This window comes from Mchenga conophoros, linkage group LG22, assembly GCF_057382185.1.
Source record: "Mchenga conophoros isolate Kocher_MC1m ecotype Shallow Benthic linkage group LG22, M_conophoros_male_GT1.1, whole genome shotgun sequence".
In the NCBI taxonomy this organism is placed as follows: Eukaryota; Metazoa; Chordata; class Actinopteri; order Cichliformes; family Cichlidae; genus Mchenga; species Mchenga conophoros.
In genome coordinates, this window is record NC_140546.1 from 24,842,960 (window position 1) to 24,857,300 (window position 14,341).

The following is a 14,341-nucleotide window of genomic DNA, read 5'->3' on the forward strand; positions in this document are numbered from 1 at the left end:
TTCCGTTGGGAGCTTTTATAGAAAAGTAAAAGGGTGGGAAGGAGGGAGGCAACGGGTGGCCAAAAAAGACGGTAAAGATCCCAAGCAATAAAGCGTTCAAGGTTCTATTGTACGAGATTCTGGCCGCTTGCTTCCTTTGCAGTAATGTGTTAGGTGTCAAAGCAATTGACCATTTAGTTCCACATAAGCCCCATACACCATTTAGGCCTCACTGGTTTTTGTTAACTTTTCGCCGATGCAATCCTTTTCATTTTCCCCCCAGACTCTAAGGGCATTCTTCCATGTAAAGGGAGATGGGATAGATAAAAGGGAAAAAGAAAAAAAAAGGATGAACAAAGACGTGAAAGAAAGTGTTTAGGTTGCTGAACACGGAGAAGGACAAGTGGGGTGATGCTGTAAAGGAGTAAAAGAGCATGGCGGTGCCCGAGTGCCGATCGCTGAATGTTAAACGTATATGCTGTGAATGGCTGAGCTCGGGGAGCTCGACGGGGAGGAACGAGTCCGTTAAAACTTTCTGTCCCCTTTTCACAAGTTGTTGGGCTTTTTTTTTTTCACCTCCTGTATCCATGTGTAGTCATGTGACAGTTTTATTTTTATGTGTCTCACAGTCACTGTCTATGTCCCATGTGCCACCTCCCCACACCCTCTCTACCAACCCCCCCCCTTCTCTCCACCTCCAGGGAAGCTGGCGCAGAAAACTGGGGCACAGAAGGCTGCCAAACACTCGCGTCAACCGCTGTCCATACCAAATGCCTGTGCAGCAGAATATCCACCTACGCCGTGTTAGCGCAGCAAGCTAAAGACCCGGTGAGTCACCTATGGAAAGCCTGATGTACTCTGTGGGACTTTGGGGTGTTAACGAGGCAACTACTACCAGGAGGAGAGGGTGCGCAGGTCAGTGAGCTGATTTTCTGTACGCAGACTCCAGCCACTATCCCCGTCAGACATATCACCGAGAACTACGTCTCTTAAGTCATTTATTGAGTTAACAGAAGGATATGGATGGCTGAGGCTGGCATGACTAGCAGAGCTTTATGTGAGATGTCTTACTTCATAACAATGAGAGCAGCCTGAGTGGGGCTGTCAGTTTTATAACTGTGACACAGTACTGTATAAATGGCTATTTTGATCACTGTGTGTTTGTCTAATTATATGTTGACTGGCTGTCATTCTTCCCATTACGCAAGTTTGGGGTTTATTTTTGTTTGTTTGTTTTTGAGCTTAAACTTGATGAAGGTCGGACTCTTTCAGTCCCGTGTGATGTGAGAGAGGCGAGGCGACGGGAGGAAGGAAGAGATTTTATTGTGTCTCTGTGTGACTTTTTTTTTTTTTTTTTGCCTGGAGCACATAACGTGTTCCTCTATAAATAGTTCACGTGGCTCACAGTGTGTGTTTGACGTGACAAAAGCGGGCTTTTTAGCAGTTAATGGTAATGCACATTCTGATTCACTGACCTGTTCTCCTGCTTTAACGGTCATCTAAATACCCGATCACCTTCCTCGTAGATCCACCCAAAGGACCCTAATTCTCTCACTGTGTAACACCTCACACTATCACCCCATTTATTTTACACCTTACCTCTAATTCATTATTTTTACCCATTTTCTTGCTTCCCTTATTCCTTTTAGCTGTTTTTTTTTTTACCTGCGAATCTCTTGTAAGACCCCCCCCCCCCTTGTCACTTCTTTTTTACCCCTGTTCACCTTGTTAACATTTCCAGTTTTCATTCTCACTTTATGCTGCAGCTCTGACCCCTACACTGTGGTCACAAAATGCTCCCCCTTGGCTTTGGCTCTTAATTTGCCTCTCTGATTACTTGTACTCAAAGCCCACGACAAGACTGGTTGCTTAAAATATTCAAAGGAGCAAAAGGAGATGAGGTTTGGGTACATTTTTGTCACACATTAAAATCTCTTTTGTGATTCTCTCTTTTAATAGTTAGTTCTCTAGTAAGCGCTGGAGAATAACTGTGTGTGTCACAGAAATGGAAAGTGATTGTAAGGAACAGAGGATTTGGAGGGTGGAGGAAATGTTCAACCAACCAGAAAAGGTAGTCTGGTCTCGGCTCGCAGGCAGCTTAGGGAGAGAGAGAGGGCCAGAGAGATGGAAAGTGGATGTTTTCTGCACTCACCTGTAATGCATTAACAACCAGCATTGCAGAGATAAAGAGCCGTGCACTTATGTGGCCCTGTTCGGCATAATTCATTGCTTCTGTATTGTGCTCACCGATGCCTTGCATTTACCCTTTGCTTTTTTTCTTTTTTTATAAAATGCATTTCTATCAGCTCATTGTTTAGCTGCCAGGCCATCTGCTTTACTGTTTACAGCAATGGCAGGTCAGTGTTTCCCACAAAAAAGCTCTGAAAAATCCGTACTGTACTTAGCATAGCTTTTGTCAGCAGAAGAACATCAAACATTGGGAACAAAAAAAAAATTGGAATTCATCAGTACCCCTATCTGGTCGCACCAAAAAGAAACAAATACAGTTAAAAGAGTATGAATATTGGAGGTACGTTTCTTATACATCCCCCTGGCTAATGTTACACCCCTTTTTTATAGCAAATATTACCGCATACCAAATGTGCCTCTGATGCCATTGCTCTAAAGAAAAATTAAGTTAGAGGCAGAATATTGTAGTGAGTTGCAGCATATTATAAATGCTTCAGTCTCAAGGAAAAAGAAGGGAGGAAATAAAGGGTTTCATGGTTGCCGCACTCATTGAAAACTGAGAAATGAGAACATCTAATTGAGTTTATTTAAGCTGAATGCATTTTTAGTCTTCTTAACAGCATAGTTAAAAGAATCCCACTGTTGGGTAGCATCTAGTTGCCAGTGCATACACGGCATTGAAAAACTCCTGTCACAGTCACATTCACTTCTGTTTCTTGTTATCCCCAACCTTGGATGAAGCCGTGCAAGTGACAGCTGCCTTGAACGTTTCCTGAGACGGATAAAGTCATTTAATCCAACGCAAACATGGATAAGCCAAGTTGACAGTAGTGACACTGACTGGCGTCGCAACTTTTAGATGACCTCCCTGTTTTAAAGGAAGGACTCAGTAAATTGCGTAAACCTGAGATAATCAGCTGGTTTGTAAGCCTCAAGATTTCCGTGTCCTGCTTTAGGATTTATTAGTATTATTATTCCCTTCTGTTCTATTTCTCCCTTCTATTAACTGTAAAGAGGGTCAAAATAAGGGGATGGCCTTCAGGTAAGGAACTGCAGTTATTCATTATTTTTGTACCTCAGAGCTTGAATTACTTCACAGGGGTCTGGAAGCCATTTCAGACCCCAGGGAAACATTAACTCCCCGTAATATGGAAAACACAATAGCTTTGACCCATAAGCCGAACGGGTCATTCCGGCCACTGTTTCTGGTTCCTGCGACTCCTCTTCCAGCCGTACAGTATTGACTTTTCCCTCGCCACACAGCAAGCAGGTCGACCGAGTTGACTGATAGAGGGCCAGGAGAGGGGGGAAACAAAAAAAAAAACCATTGACTTTTTTTTACATTTGTGACATCTGTGAAGAGTGTGGTAGTCATTAGTGATTCATCAGTCAGCCCCCAGTGCTGCCATTTAGACCCATTGCACAGGACCAGAAGGTGTGTGGGTTAGTGTTTTTGTGTCAATGGCTCTCAGTCAGGAGCTGTTGCTGCTGGTGCTGAGTGCACTTTGTTGCTTTAGGGTGCTCCAGAGTTAGCTTTTTACTCCAGTGGAGATTGGGTTGTGTAAAAAGAAGAGAGAGAGGCAAATTGAATTTGGCAATAAATAAAAAAAGCAAGAAAGCAAGAAAGAAAGAAAGAAAGAAAGAAAGAAAGAAAGAAAGAAAGAAAGAGCCACATTCAGACATGCGAACACACTGATATATGGTGGTATGCACTTAAAAACACTTAACATGCACAAGCCTGCATGCATGCATGTAAGTCTGGGCGAATGAAAACGCGCACACAGATGCTCAACACACACACACACAGACAAAGATGCACTCATATGCTCTGTCCAGGCTGTGTGGCTGTTGGAGCAGTGGTGAGTATCAGCAGCCCAGCTCTGACAGCTTATCCTGGGTTACGGCGCGAGGGACAAGGGGGGCTGAGGATTAACCTCCATGTTTAATAGAAAAGGGAGGCAGCGGGAGTGGGGGTTGGGGGGTAGGTGGAGGGATTTAGGAGCAGTGGTGCCATTACAGGCCGTTTACAGTGGAGTGAGGGATAGCCAGTTAATCCTGTTTACTTTCTATAGCCTCTGAGATTTCCGTGTGTGTATGTGTGTGTCCTGCGTGTTTGAGTGTCTATAGAGACCTTTCGCTATCAGACACGAGACAGAGGTTTTGTTTTTTGTTTTTTTTTTTACTTTAGCGACACAGACAAGCGAGAAAGAGAGAGGGAGAGGAGGAGGATTTGATTGAGTTAGGTCATGAAGGAATACTAAAAGACCAAGCCACTTAATTCTTAAGATGACTCCAGTGGGAACACACAAACCCCACGGATACGTCTGGACTCTTTGCCTGCGCAGAGCTCACGGAGATCACGGGATTTGGAGCTGAGGGAGGTACTGGCTTTATAAAAGTCAGTTTAACGTTTTGCACCTCCAGTCAATAATGTGACTTCCACGTTTTTTTCCCCTTCGCATTTGTCAGCCCATAAAGCCGGTGCTCAAGTTGTGTTGACATTAAAGCTAATAGCAGCTTTCAGGTGCCTCTCCGAACTTGCATTCAAATACACTGAGCTTGCCTAAGCAGGCATCCAGAAATATGAATGGACACGAGAGGTCAGCGGTTCACAACAGCACCTGAGACTTTGGTTTAGTCAGCACAGATGAGCGCACAAGCAAACACACTCGACTTGAGCGAGGAGGAGAAACAGAAAGAGGGATTTTCTCATTTTCTTTAACTTATTTATGAACCAATTACTGAATCAAAGTAAGTCGCTCCAAATAACAATATCTGAACTGATGTCTTTCTGCTGTAAAGGATTTCTCAGAGCTTCTTCTACCTGCCACGCTAACTGCATTTGGCCCAATCATTCTTATGAAATGATTGGCTTTGCCTGAGATAAATCGAGTCTTTTTCGTCTGTTATCATCAGTGCTCGAGGCACCTAATCAGAATGGAAACATTTCAGAACAGGGCCTATTATTTAGACTAATAATGGCCACCGTGCTTGATTTGACTGTGGAAAAGACGATAGGGATGACTGAAGTGCTTCAAGGTGGCGACTCATATTTTAACTTATTATAATTTAACTGGCAGCAGTGTTTGGAGAGAAAACAAGGCCTGACCTAGACCAAGCGAGACTGCAAGGTTATGGTATGCAAATATGTCGCACTTGTCAGATGTGATTAAAGGATGAGGGGGCGCTAAAATTTATGAGGGACTCGGCATAGAATTGCATTAAAATCTTTTAATCCTTTGTCACATTAATGAAGGGTTAGCCAAGTGACAGCGATGACACAGGAAATTATGAATAAACAGGTGTAATGATTTAGTTGCGTGTTTGTCTAAAGATGCATAATGCCTGAGCGTGGGCAGGGCAAAGACTTGTTAATTAGATATTCAAAACTGAGTGGAAAGTGTGTGTTTTTCTTAATATAATTAGAGGGTCAGAATGTGTTGGAGGCGTTGGTTTTGACTGAATTTTTTAAATGTGAAATACAAATTTGGTCCACAAGATCCCTTGAGGAAAAAATGTGTCTTGGTGCAACTGGCTTTTTGTTTGCCCGTTGTCTTGAAGGCCTTTCATTTTCTTGCTCGCGTTCTGCATTTTGCATCAACAAACATCACAAACCTTGAACATTATGCGAAAACGGCAACACGTAAGGAAAAGGCTTCGCTTTGTGACACGGCGTCAGCACTCCAAGCTCAAGCAGGCTTTTGGTTTCTCTCGAGGCAACTGAAGTCAGAGTCAGTTAAGTTGAAACCTCGAGGGTTTGCAAAAATAAAAATAAAAAGACTCAATTTGAAGTATTTTGCAGTGAGTATGTAACTAGTGCTATGGCAGCAAAACAGGCAACTGAGCAGCAGGATTGCTAGATTAGCAAAAGAGTTTTACCTTCGATGTAGTGGCACAGTGTGCCTGGGTGTACTGTTGAGTTTGTATGTACCTGTGTGGGAATAAAAGAGGCAAGTGACTGCCTTGAATTGAAAATGTCATTTTTTCCCCACTTTTCACAAGGGGCCTAGTATTTTCAGACCCTACATGGGAGGACTCTGAGAAACACTGCAAAAATATCAATGCTGTAAGTGGTAATGAATACTCAATATGTTCTCATTAACAAATAATAAATGTGCACATATTGATTATTGATTTTGCAGCAGTACATCCACTATAGGGGGAATGAATGGATAGCTTAAGCCTGTTTCCTGCCATCACTCAATAGGTTTTCCTTCCCAAAATTAAACATTTAAAATTCAAAGTCAGGCGATAATTAACTGTTGCTAGAACAAATTTAACCATCTTGTATTATATTACATGTAATATAAGCAGAACTATTATAGTGATGTCACCTGCCAGACACACCAGTAGTAATTAATTTCCATGTTAGCTAAGACTAGTAAGATGTGTAGTGAAGGAAATTTATAGATGGGGACCAAACACCAATGTGTTCAGTGTCACTGAATATGAAATATAGCTTTTGTCGCCCTTTGTAGATCAGGGTCTGGCTGCTGTACTGGGGTCAGCTTGCACTCAGCTTCATCATCTCTCCAGGCTCTTGGCTAGTTTTGTGTCAGCACGTTTGTCTGTGTAGATGGTAGGGCTGTTTGATACTGCAGATTTTGGTATTGATCCGATACAGGGCCAGAATAAAGGCAGCTTTTGTAGAGGCAAGCATTGTGTCATGATTTGCAAATTCTGAACACATTTCACTAGCCGCTAAATCACTGTGATTTCTGCTCTCCACTACAATTAGTTAAGAGGACAAAAGCTTTTCATGTCTTCTGAAGATGTGAATGTGCCTGTCTCTAAAGTACTTGGCTCAACCTCTGTTCTTTAAATGTGCTATATGCTAAAAATAAAATAAAATTGACAGTCAACACAAAAAGGTTCAGTGATTTTTCATTATGCATGTTTGAAGGATATTTCTTTATTTCTAAGAAGAAAACATGTTTTGTTTAACACACGTCAGTGGGCTGCATACTGAACTTAGAGGACAGAAACAAAGTATTGATCCCACTGCGCTAGTATTGATCTGATACCAATATCAGTGGTGGTATCAATGCTATCATTATTCAGATCAGTCTGCTCAGCTCTAGCAGGTGCTTGCAAAGATGTTCTTTTTCTTTCCATCTGCCCAGCGTCTAGATTGTATCTGAAAACTGTAACATAATCACTGTGTTTACTGCAGTACTGAAAAGCTTAATATGATCATGCTACTTTGGAATTCAGCACTAGAAACACACATACAGATAAGTGAAGATTTTGTAATAAATACTGGATAAATTCTCCCGTTTGGTGGTGCCCTTTATTGTTCATATAGTTATTAATTTTGTGCACTTTAAGCACATCACCAACCAGCTGCAGTATTTGTACAGTGATAACTTAACATAAGGATACATATTAAACAGAAGTTGTCTAATCAGTCATAGGAAGACTACTTTTGCCAGCTAAGTTCAATATTCACATTTTTCTTCCAGTGGGAAAGTTGTAAGAGCAGTTAATGGAAAACGGGCCTTTTGGTGCAGGTGGACATGGAAAGCCACTAGTGAGGAGCAGGTCTGAATGTAGGGGGGAGGAAAAAAAATAGGGGAAGAATGAGAGCCAAAGAGAGGGAGATGAAGTGAGGGAGTGGGTGGTAGCAGGATAGGTAGGAGGGGGTGGGGAGGAGGAGTGAGAGGAGATAAGTAGGTTAAACTTCCTGAGCTCAAAATAGCTATCTTCTCCATCACATGGTAGCCAATCTGCCCAGGGGAGCCTGGCCATATACAGCAGAGCCTCAGCGCACTCGCTCTTTCTAATCTGCACTCCGTTTTATTCTCTCCTCCGACTGCATCAAAATATCACTATATCTATCTGGGGCAGGGCATCTGTGTGAGCCAGTAGCCTCGGGCCCGATGTGTTACGTTTAGTGTTTTTGAGCGTGTCTGTTTGTGTGGGCGTTTCCTCTTTTCATTTCCCCTTATTGTAGCATCCTTCCATATTATGAAATAAACCCTTAATCTCATCACACACCTAACCGCCACCAATTTAGACAATTCTGTTAGACAAATTGACACGATGACGAGTTCAGGGACAGTTTGAGGGGTTTAGATAGAGCACACTTAGAAATGAGAGAATCGTTTATTTGACTAGTTTTCTAGCAGAGGCTAATTTAAGACGGATTCAAAAACTGAGAGGGAAAAAAGGTGATCCTGCAGCCTTTTTTTAAGTGCCTGTGTGCGTGCATGCGCTTGTCTGCTTGTCATTCCCCATGCATCGCCCTGCGTTTGATCTGTCAGACCTCAAAAAACACAAGTGCCTGTGTATCCTTTGACCTTCCATTCTTCGTAGTATCAAACACAGTCAGTCTTTCTTGTCTCTCGCTCTCCTTCTAGGCCCTTCCCTTTTTCCTAGAACAGATGCTTGTCATATGCCGTCTTTGTCTTTTTTTTTCGTAGATCTCGCCTTCCCTATGAGGCAATTTTGATTATGTTTCACCTCCATTCCCTTCCCAGTGTGTTTGTGTGTGTGCCGTATTGGTATTCCAACCTATTCCGCTTTCCTCTGGAGAAATTGGCTTCCTTTGATGGGCCAGGGGAAAAACCACTAAAAGACAAGCTTTAACTTTCTTGCTTTTTCAGTCTCCCTATCTATCACCTCCTACTCTTTGCTTTTGCTTACTTGTCCTTAGCTCTTCCTACTCCATCTCCCTCTCTAAATTTCTCTCTTACTCGTTCTTTTCATGTTGGTTTCTCCTCTCCTTTCTGATGGGAATAAAGAAGTCTTCGTCTTATGCTTCCGTCTATTCAGATCAAGTCGAATACACACACAGGCACACGCAGCTTAAACACTTACCTTCAATTACTTAGCCCATCTGCCTGGATTTGCCTATGTGTTCAAGTATGTGCTTTATTTGCAGTAAAAGACACCTTGTGCCACGGGTACGTACAGTGATAAATCTCTGGGATGAAAGGGAAGGATAGTCGCTGCGGGGGGTAAATTGAGGTAAATTGTGTGATTGAGAACTTAAAAGCGGGCCAAACATCAAGCCCATTTGGGACGCGGCGGGGTGCATGCTTTCCACGCGGCTTCATTTGTCTGTTCCTCATGCTTTCAAAGGCACACCTCAGGAGCAGAGGTACGCTGTACATCATGACCTAAATCACTTAATTATGCGCTGTGGTCTCGTACTTTTACCCTCGCGCATAAGAAGTCATCAAATGAGTGTATAATTGGTACACAGCAAGTGTAAAGTGAGTGTTTGTCAAAGCTAGCTCTGTGTCTTGGCAGCATTGGTCAGTCATCACAGAAACAGTTCGTTCTAGTGGTATGAAGGAGAGTCATATTTTAATCTGCAGTCATTTGCACTTGGTGGAATAGCTCTGTTCTGGTACCTCACTACCTTTTAACTCGCATACGTAATATACAGAGCAGGCATCGGTAACAACAGGTTGATTAATTAAGTTAGAGCTTTAAAGGCAGAGCTGAGGCAGAGGTGGGTTGTAAAGCAGCTTGCAGATGTGCTGAAACTGTGGACAGGCTAAAGCAGCTTAAACACAGCAACAAGCCTCAGAGAGAGTGGATTTGTAGAAAGGAAAAAGCAGAGTCATCAACACTTGTGGGATAGTATACATATACAGTTGGGGTGTCCAACATAAGGCCGGGGGGGGGGGGGCAGAATTGGCCTGACAAAGACTCCAATATGGCCCACTGGAAGGCTTTGGGAAATGTGAAGGAATGCATATAGATTCCTATTGATAAAGATTAATTCATACCATTCATATTACAACAAATAGTTAAGTAATAGATAATCAGATAACTAACTTATTAAATAACAAGTAACTATTATATCTGATATAGAATTTTTTTTCTACTATAGGGAAAAAAGAACATTATTATAATTACAGGACAATCTGGACAATGAGCTAACAGAAGCGTTTCTGTAATTTTACACATTTATCAATGTTGAAAATTGAGACACAGTTGAAATTGCATGTCTTTTTTTTGTAATAAAACATGCCAGTTATTGAATGTTTAATTAAATGTCTTTGCACTGATAGAAAAGGGAGTTTAGTGTTTACTTTGACATCCCTGCATTAAGTGATATTTAAGGAGAGTGGCTCAGCTTTTTGTAGCCTGCTTAAACTAACGCTAAGCCTCATTAAACTGATGATGTAAATTTAATGCAAGGATTAGTTGGTCCTGCAAAAGATGCTGTAGGTGAGCTTTATTTTTTAATTTTGTTTCAGTTAATTATTTCCTCAGTGGCTCCTGATTATCATATCGTTGGTGGATATTTAAAGCAGAAAAGCAGCAACAATTACGTTATCTGGTGTTTAATGATGGCCACAGAGCTCGCTTTCATAGACATGTTAGCATTATCAAATGTCGATGTCACAGTTGATGCAGCTTCAGTGGCATAAGCGCCATCATCATTAATCAGTCAGTTTGGGAATGTTTCCTAGCAACTGGAACAAAACCTCGATAGCAAGACCAGCACGTTCAAGTTCAAACAGATATATACTGAGATGTGCTTTGTTGAAAAGAGCGAAATACTCAGGCTTCTTTTGATGCAGGTACATGTCTCTTGTAATGCCTTGCAACTGCACTGAAGTATCCGTCTCTCTCCCTCTCCTGTTTCTGTTCTTTCCTCCCACTATTAGGACATGGGTCCTACCAGCATGCCCTCTGTGCCCCTTATGGTGGGGTGCGGCATCTCCTGCACCGCTCTGCTCATCCTGCTGCTAATATATGCTGCCTTCTGGAGGTGAGAGCTCACAAACACACTGAGAGACACATTTGATAGAGTAATGGCAGTGTCAGTATTCATACATCAACTGTGCTCACAGTGGTCATTTTCTCACTAGCAAAGTCTCTTTTGTGTCTGTCATTTACTTTGCCAAAAACTCCAATGAGGCCTAATAAGGAACAAATGGTTCAACTACGGTGGGGGGGAGGTGGTGATTAGTTTGTATTTTGATTACACGCAGCAGATGGCAAACTCAAGCTAATGTCTCTGCAATGTCCAGAAAGTCACTGTTCAGTCCATCAGTCTGTCATTAATGCTTACCGCACACGCCTGTCATTTCTCCCTCTTTCCCGTCTCTCGTTACTCTGCTTTTAGGTATATCCGGTCGGAGAGATCGATCATCTTGGTGAATTTTTGCCTCTCCATCCTGGCCTCCAATTTATTAATTCTGGTCGGACAATCACAAACGCTTAGCAAGGTAATGACTTTCTGCTCTTTGAGTTACACGTGAATTTTCACAGGAATTCTTGTCCATGTGCTTGTGATTCCAATAATAGTGCTTGTGACTAAGCCTCCATTGCCTAGAAACAAAACTGCCAAAAACCACCAGGGTTCAGAAGTAGACAAAGTTCATACAGTGGAGTTCTCAAAGCAGGCATTCTAAGTCTTCTGACTAAGCAAGGCTGAACTGTGTGGTGGTCAGCATCGATCAACCACACAGCAGTGCCAGGTTGAACTCGTGTTCTTCCACTCAGTATTTTTGACTTTGTACTTTCTATTTTGCGGAGGTTTCATATTCCCCTGCCAAACCCTAAAAGATGATTCGTGACGTCTCTTCTTAAGAACTTTTTGTTTGTTTGTTTGTTTAAATAGCACCTCTCCGTGTGTTGTAATCCCTTGTCTCTCTCGATTACTTTCTTTATTCACTAGGGCCTCTGTACTGTGACTGCTGCCTTCCTGCATTTCTTCTTCTTGGCATCTTTCTGCTGGGTGCTGACTGAGGCGTGGCAGTCCTACCTGGCAGTCATTGGCAAAATGAGGTCACGACTCATTCGCAAGCGGTTTCTGTGCCTCGGCTGGGGTGAGTCCACACAGTATCACACGTTTTAAAATAGTGTGCAGTGCTGTAACGGTCCTAAAGCTCAGTCACCTCAAAGTGGATGAAAAAAATTAATATATAATTAATAATAGAGCCTACCTGAATGTTCAGCAATATGCTAAGCTAGTGTAGCTGTCACAGTAGTTGCCATAGATATGCAAGTCTGTCGCATTTTCTTTGTACCATCATCTTTTGGTTCCTGGCATGCACTGTACCAGACTGCAGTGATTCTCACACACAGACACAGCCCGTGTCACTGATCTGTGGTAATAAAACCGACTCAGTTTCCTCCATAATTACAGTTTCATTCCCAAACTCTGCCTGTTTGAACAGAGAAGCTAAAGGGGCCACATTCTTTGCTGATCTGACATTATTACAGCTACCTTTTCACTCAGACAGGGAGCACAAGCTGCTTTCACTGACAGAAAAATATATTTCGGGGGGGCTTTAAGGTTGGTTTTTTGCTGATAGGAGAAAGCGGGCGAAGAATATGAGTTAAAATGTGATAATAAATGTACCTGAAATCTGGGCTAAGATTGTAATAGCCCTTTGCATGCATCACCCCTGAAATTATTGCTGTTGAGTTTTCTCGCGTGATATTGCTCAACATTTGTCTGCCATATTGGTTGCAAGGGGGGAAAAATGCATATATCCTGGATGTCATTGGTTCCCCCTGGGTAAAATTGGTATAAAAAAAGATGCTACACCAAAATCCTTTTTTTTTTGGTTCCTAGTAGATTTCCACAAGTGCCTATAGTGACAGGTGTGTTGCTAGGGATAAATGGGGGTCACTGACCAGTGTGTAGACCTGTGTGACTGGGGCATTAACAATTATTTTCCCAGCAACTGCCATCAACCTCCAGCAACCACAATTTTTTCCCTAACGATAGGTGGTTGCCAGATGGTCACTGACCAGCATCTAAGCTTGTGTGATTAGGGCACTGTGCACTTCATTCTACTTTTTTATTGTGATTCTCACATGTCCAGAAGACAAGTTAATATCACGTTTGACGATTCTCATTTCCAGCACACGGAGCATGCTTTGTTTTGTTTTTTTCAAAACGCTGCTCTGCTAATCTGCATCTTTGATTCATTCTGTCGTTTTGTTGCTGTTTCTTGTCTGTTTAATTGCAACTGCAGATACATTTAGCCGGTGAAGCTCGCTTCTCTTCATCGCAGTCTTTCTCGCTTCTTAAATAATAGTTCAAGTTGTCAAAACAATATGTGAAATCATTCACAACATGTTGTTATTTGCGCACAGCAGAAAAAAACATTTCTCATTCATTGTTAGCGCTTGCGATTGTTTTATCACATCTCGCCAAATCAAAGCCCAATTGTCTACAATTTGAACAATTACTGCTTTCTGTGTCTTTGTGATCAAAATAGATAATGCGCTTTCATAGCTGAACAGTTTCCCTTTTCTTTTTTTTCCCCCTCTTTCTAAAGTATGTTGGAATTATTTCAGTGTATAAACTGTCATACACTCCATGCTGAAAAGTCTCTAAAATTATGTAAATCTGCCAAGCAAAGTCACACGTTTTTGGCAAACTCATTTAAAGAATCTTTGTAGTTGCAGCAACTTTTGAACGTGGAGGATCCTGATCAGTTAAACATGTTACAAGGTCAACCGTGTGCCGGAAGAAGACGACGATTACCAAATGCTCCATCGTGTTTGCTGGAGATAAAGGAATCTTCAAACTTGGCTGCTTTGATGCAAAGTTGTTGTCAGTTATACTCAGAAAAATACTAGTCTGGCTCACGAGGCTTTCAGTGTCAGTAAAACTTGTCGTAGAAACCTGTTTGGAACTCAGCAGCTAAGGGGAGTCTGTCTGTCTTTCTGACAGAACATCTAAACATTTCGACCACCTTGGTTTTTCACAGCATCAGAGGAACTGTTTATTTTGACGGCTGTTTCGGTGATTTGTTCATTGACATTTTTTGTTTTCATCAAGGTTTTGTGTGAGAAACAGCCTTTTGCAACTGTGTTGAATTGTATTTCTGCATTTATGGGCTGCATTGGGAAGGGCATCTTCCGTCCTTAGAACTTTACCACCTGATATAAAGAACAATGTACCAAAGCACTTTGGAAACACAGTAACAGCTACTTGTTAATAATGACCAGCTGAGTCTTTAACTTACTAGAGATTCAATGCATTTAATGACCCCCAAAAGTGTTTTTTTTTAAGCCGACCAACTAGAAAGACACTGGATTGGAAGTCTTTGAATCAAAGCAACAACCGTCCATCTTCATTTAATGTTAAAGTTATCAAAAAGTCACTTTTTTGTTCATGAGTCTAACACTGCATGACTGTACACGCGAAGCACGTTTGATCACACTGAGTGCACAAACACAGTGACTT

At 41.9% G+C, this 14,341-nt stretch overlaps 1 protein-coding gene across 4 annotated transcripts in view; it reads left to right on the forward strand.

Annotated features, from left to right (window-relative positions):
• Nucleotides 1-14,341, forward strand: part of adgrb2 (adhesion G protein-coupled receptor B2) — a 253,991-nt gene that overhangs the window by 190,005 nt on the left and 49,645 nt on the right. For all 4 annotated transcript variants that reach the window (XM_085262313.1, XM_085262315.1, XM_085262314.1 and 1 more), the window contains 4 exons: nucleotides 681-807; nucleotides 10,797-10,900; nucleotides 11,258-11,360; nucleotides 11,813-11,963. In XM_085262313.1, coding sequence (XP_085118439.1) covers nucleotides 681-807; nucleotides 10,797-10,900; nucleotides 11,258-11,360; nucleotides 11,813-11,963 — 485 coding nt within the window. The remainder of the gene's footprint in view (nucleotides 1-680; nucleotides 808-10,796; nucleotides 10,901-11,257; nucleotides 11,361-11,812; nucleotides 11,964-14,341) is intronic.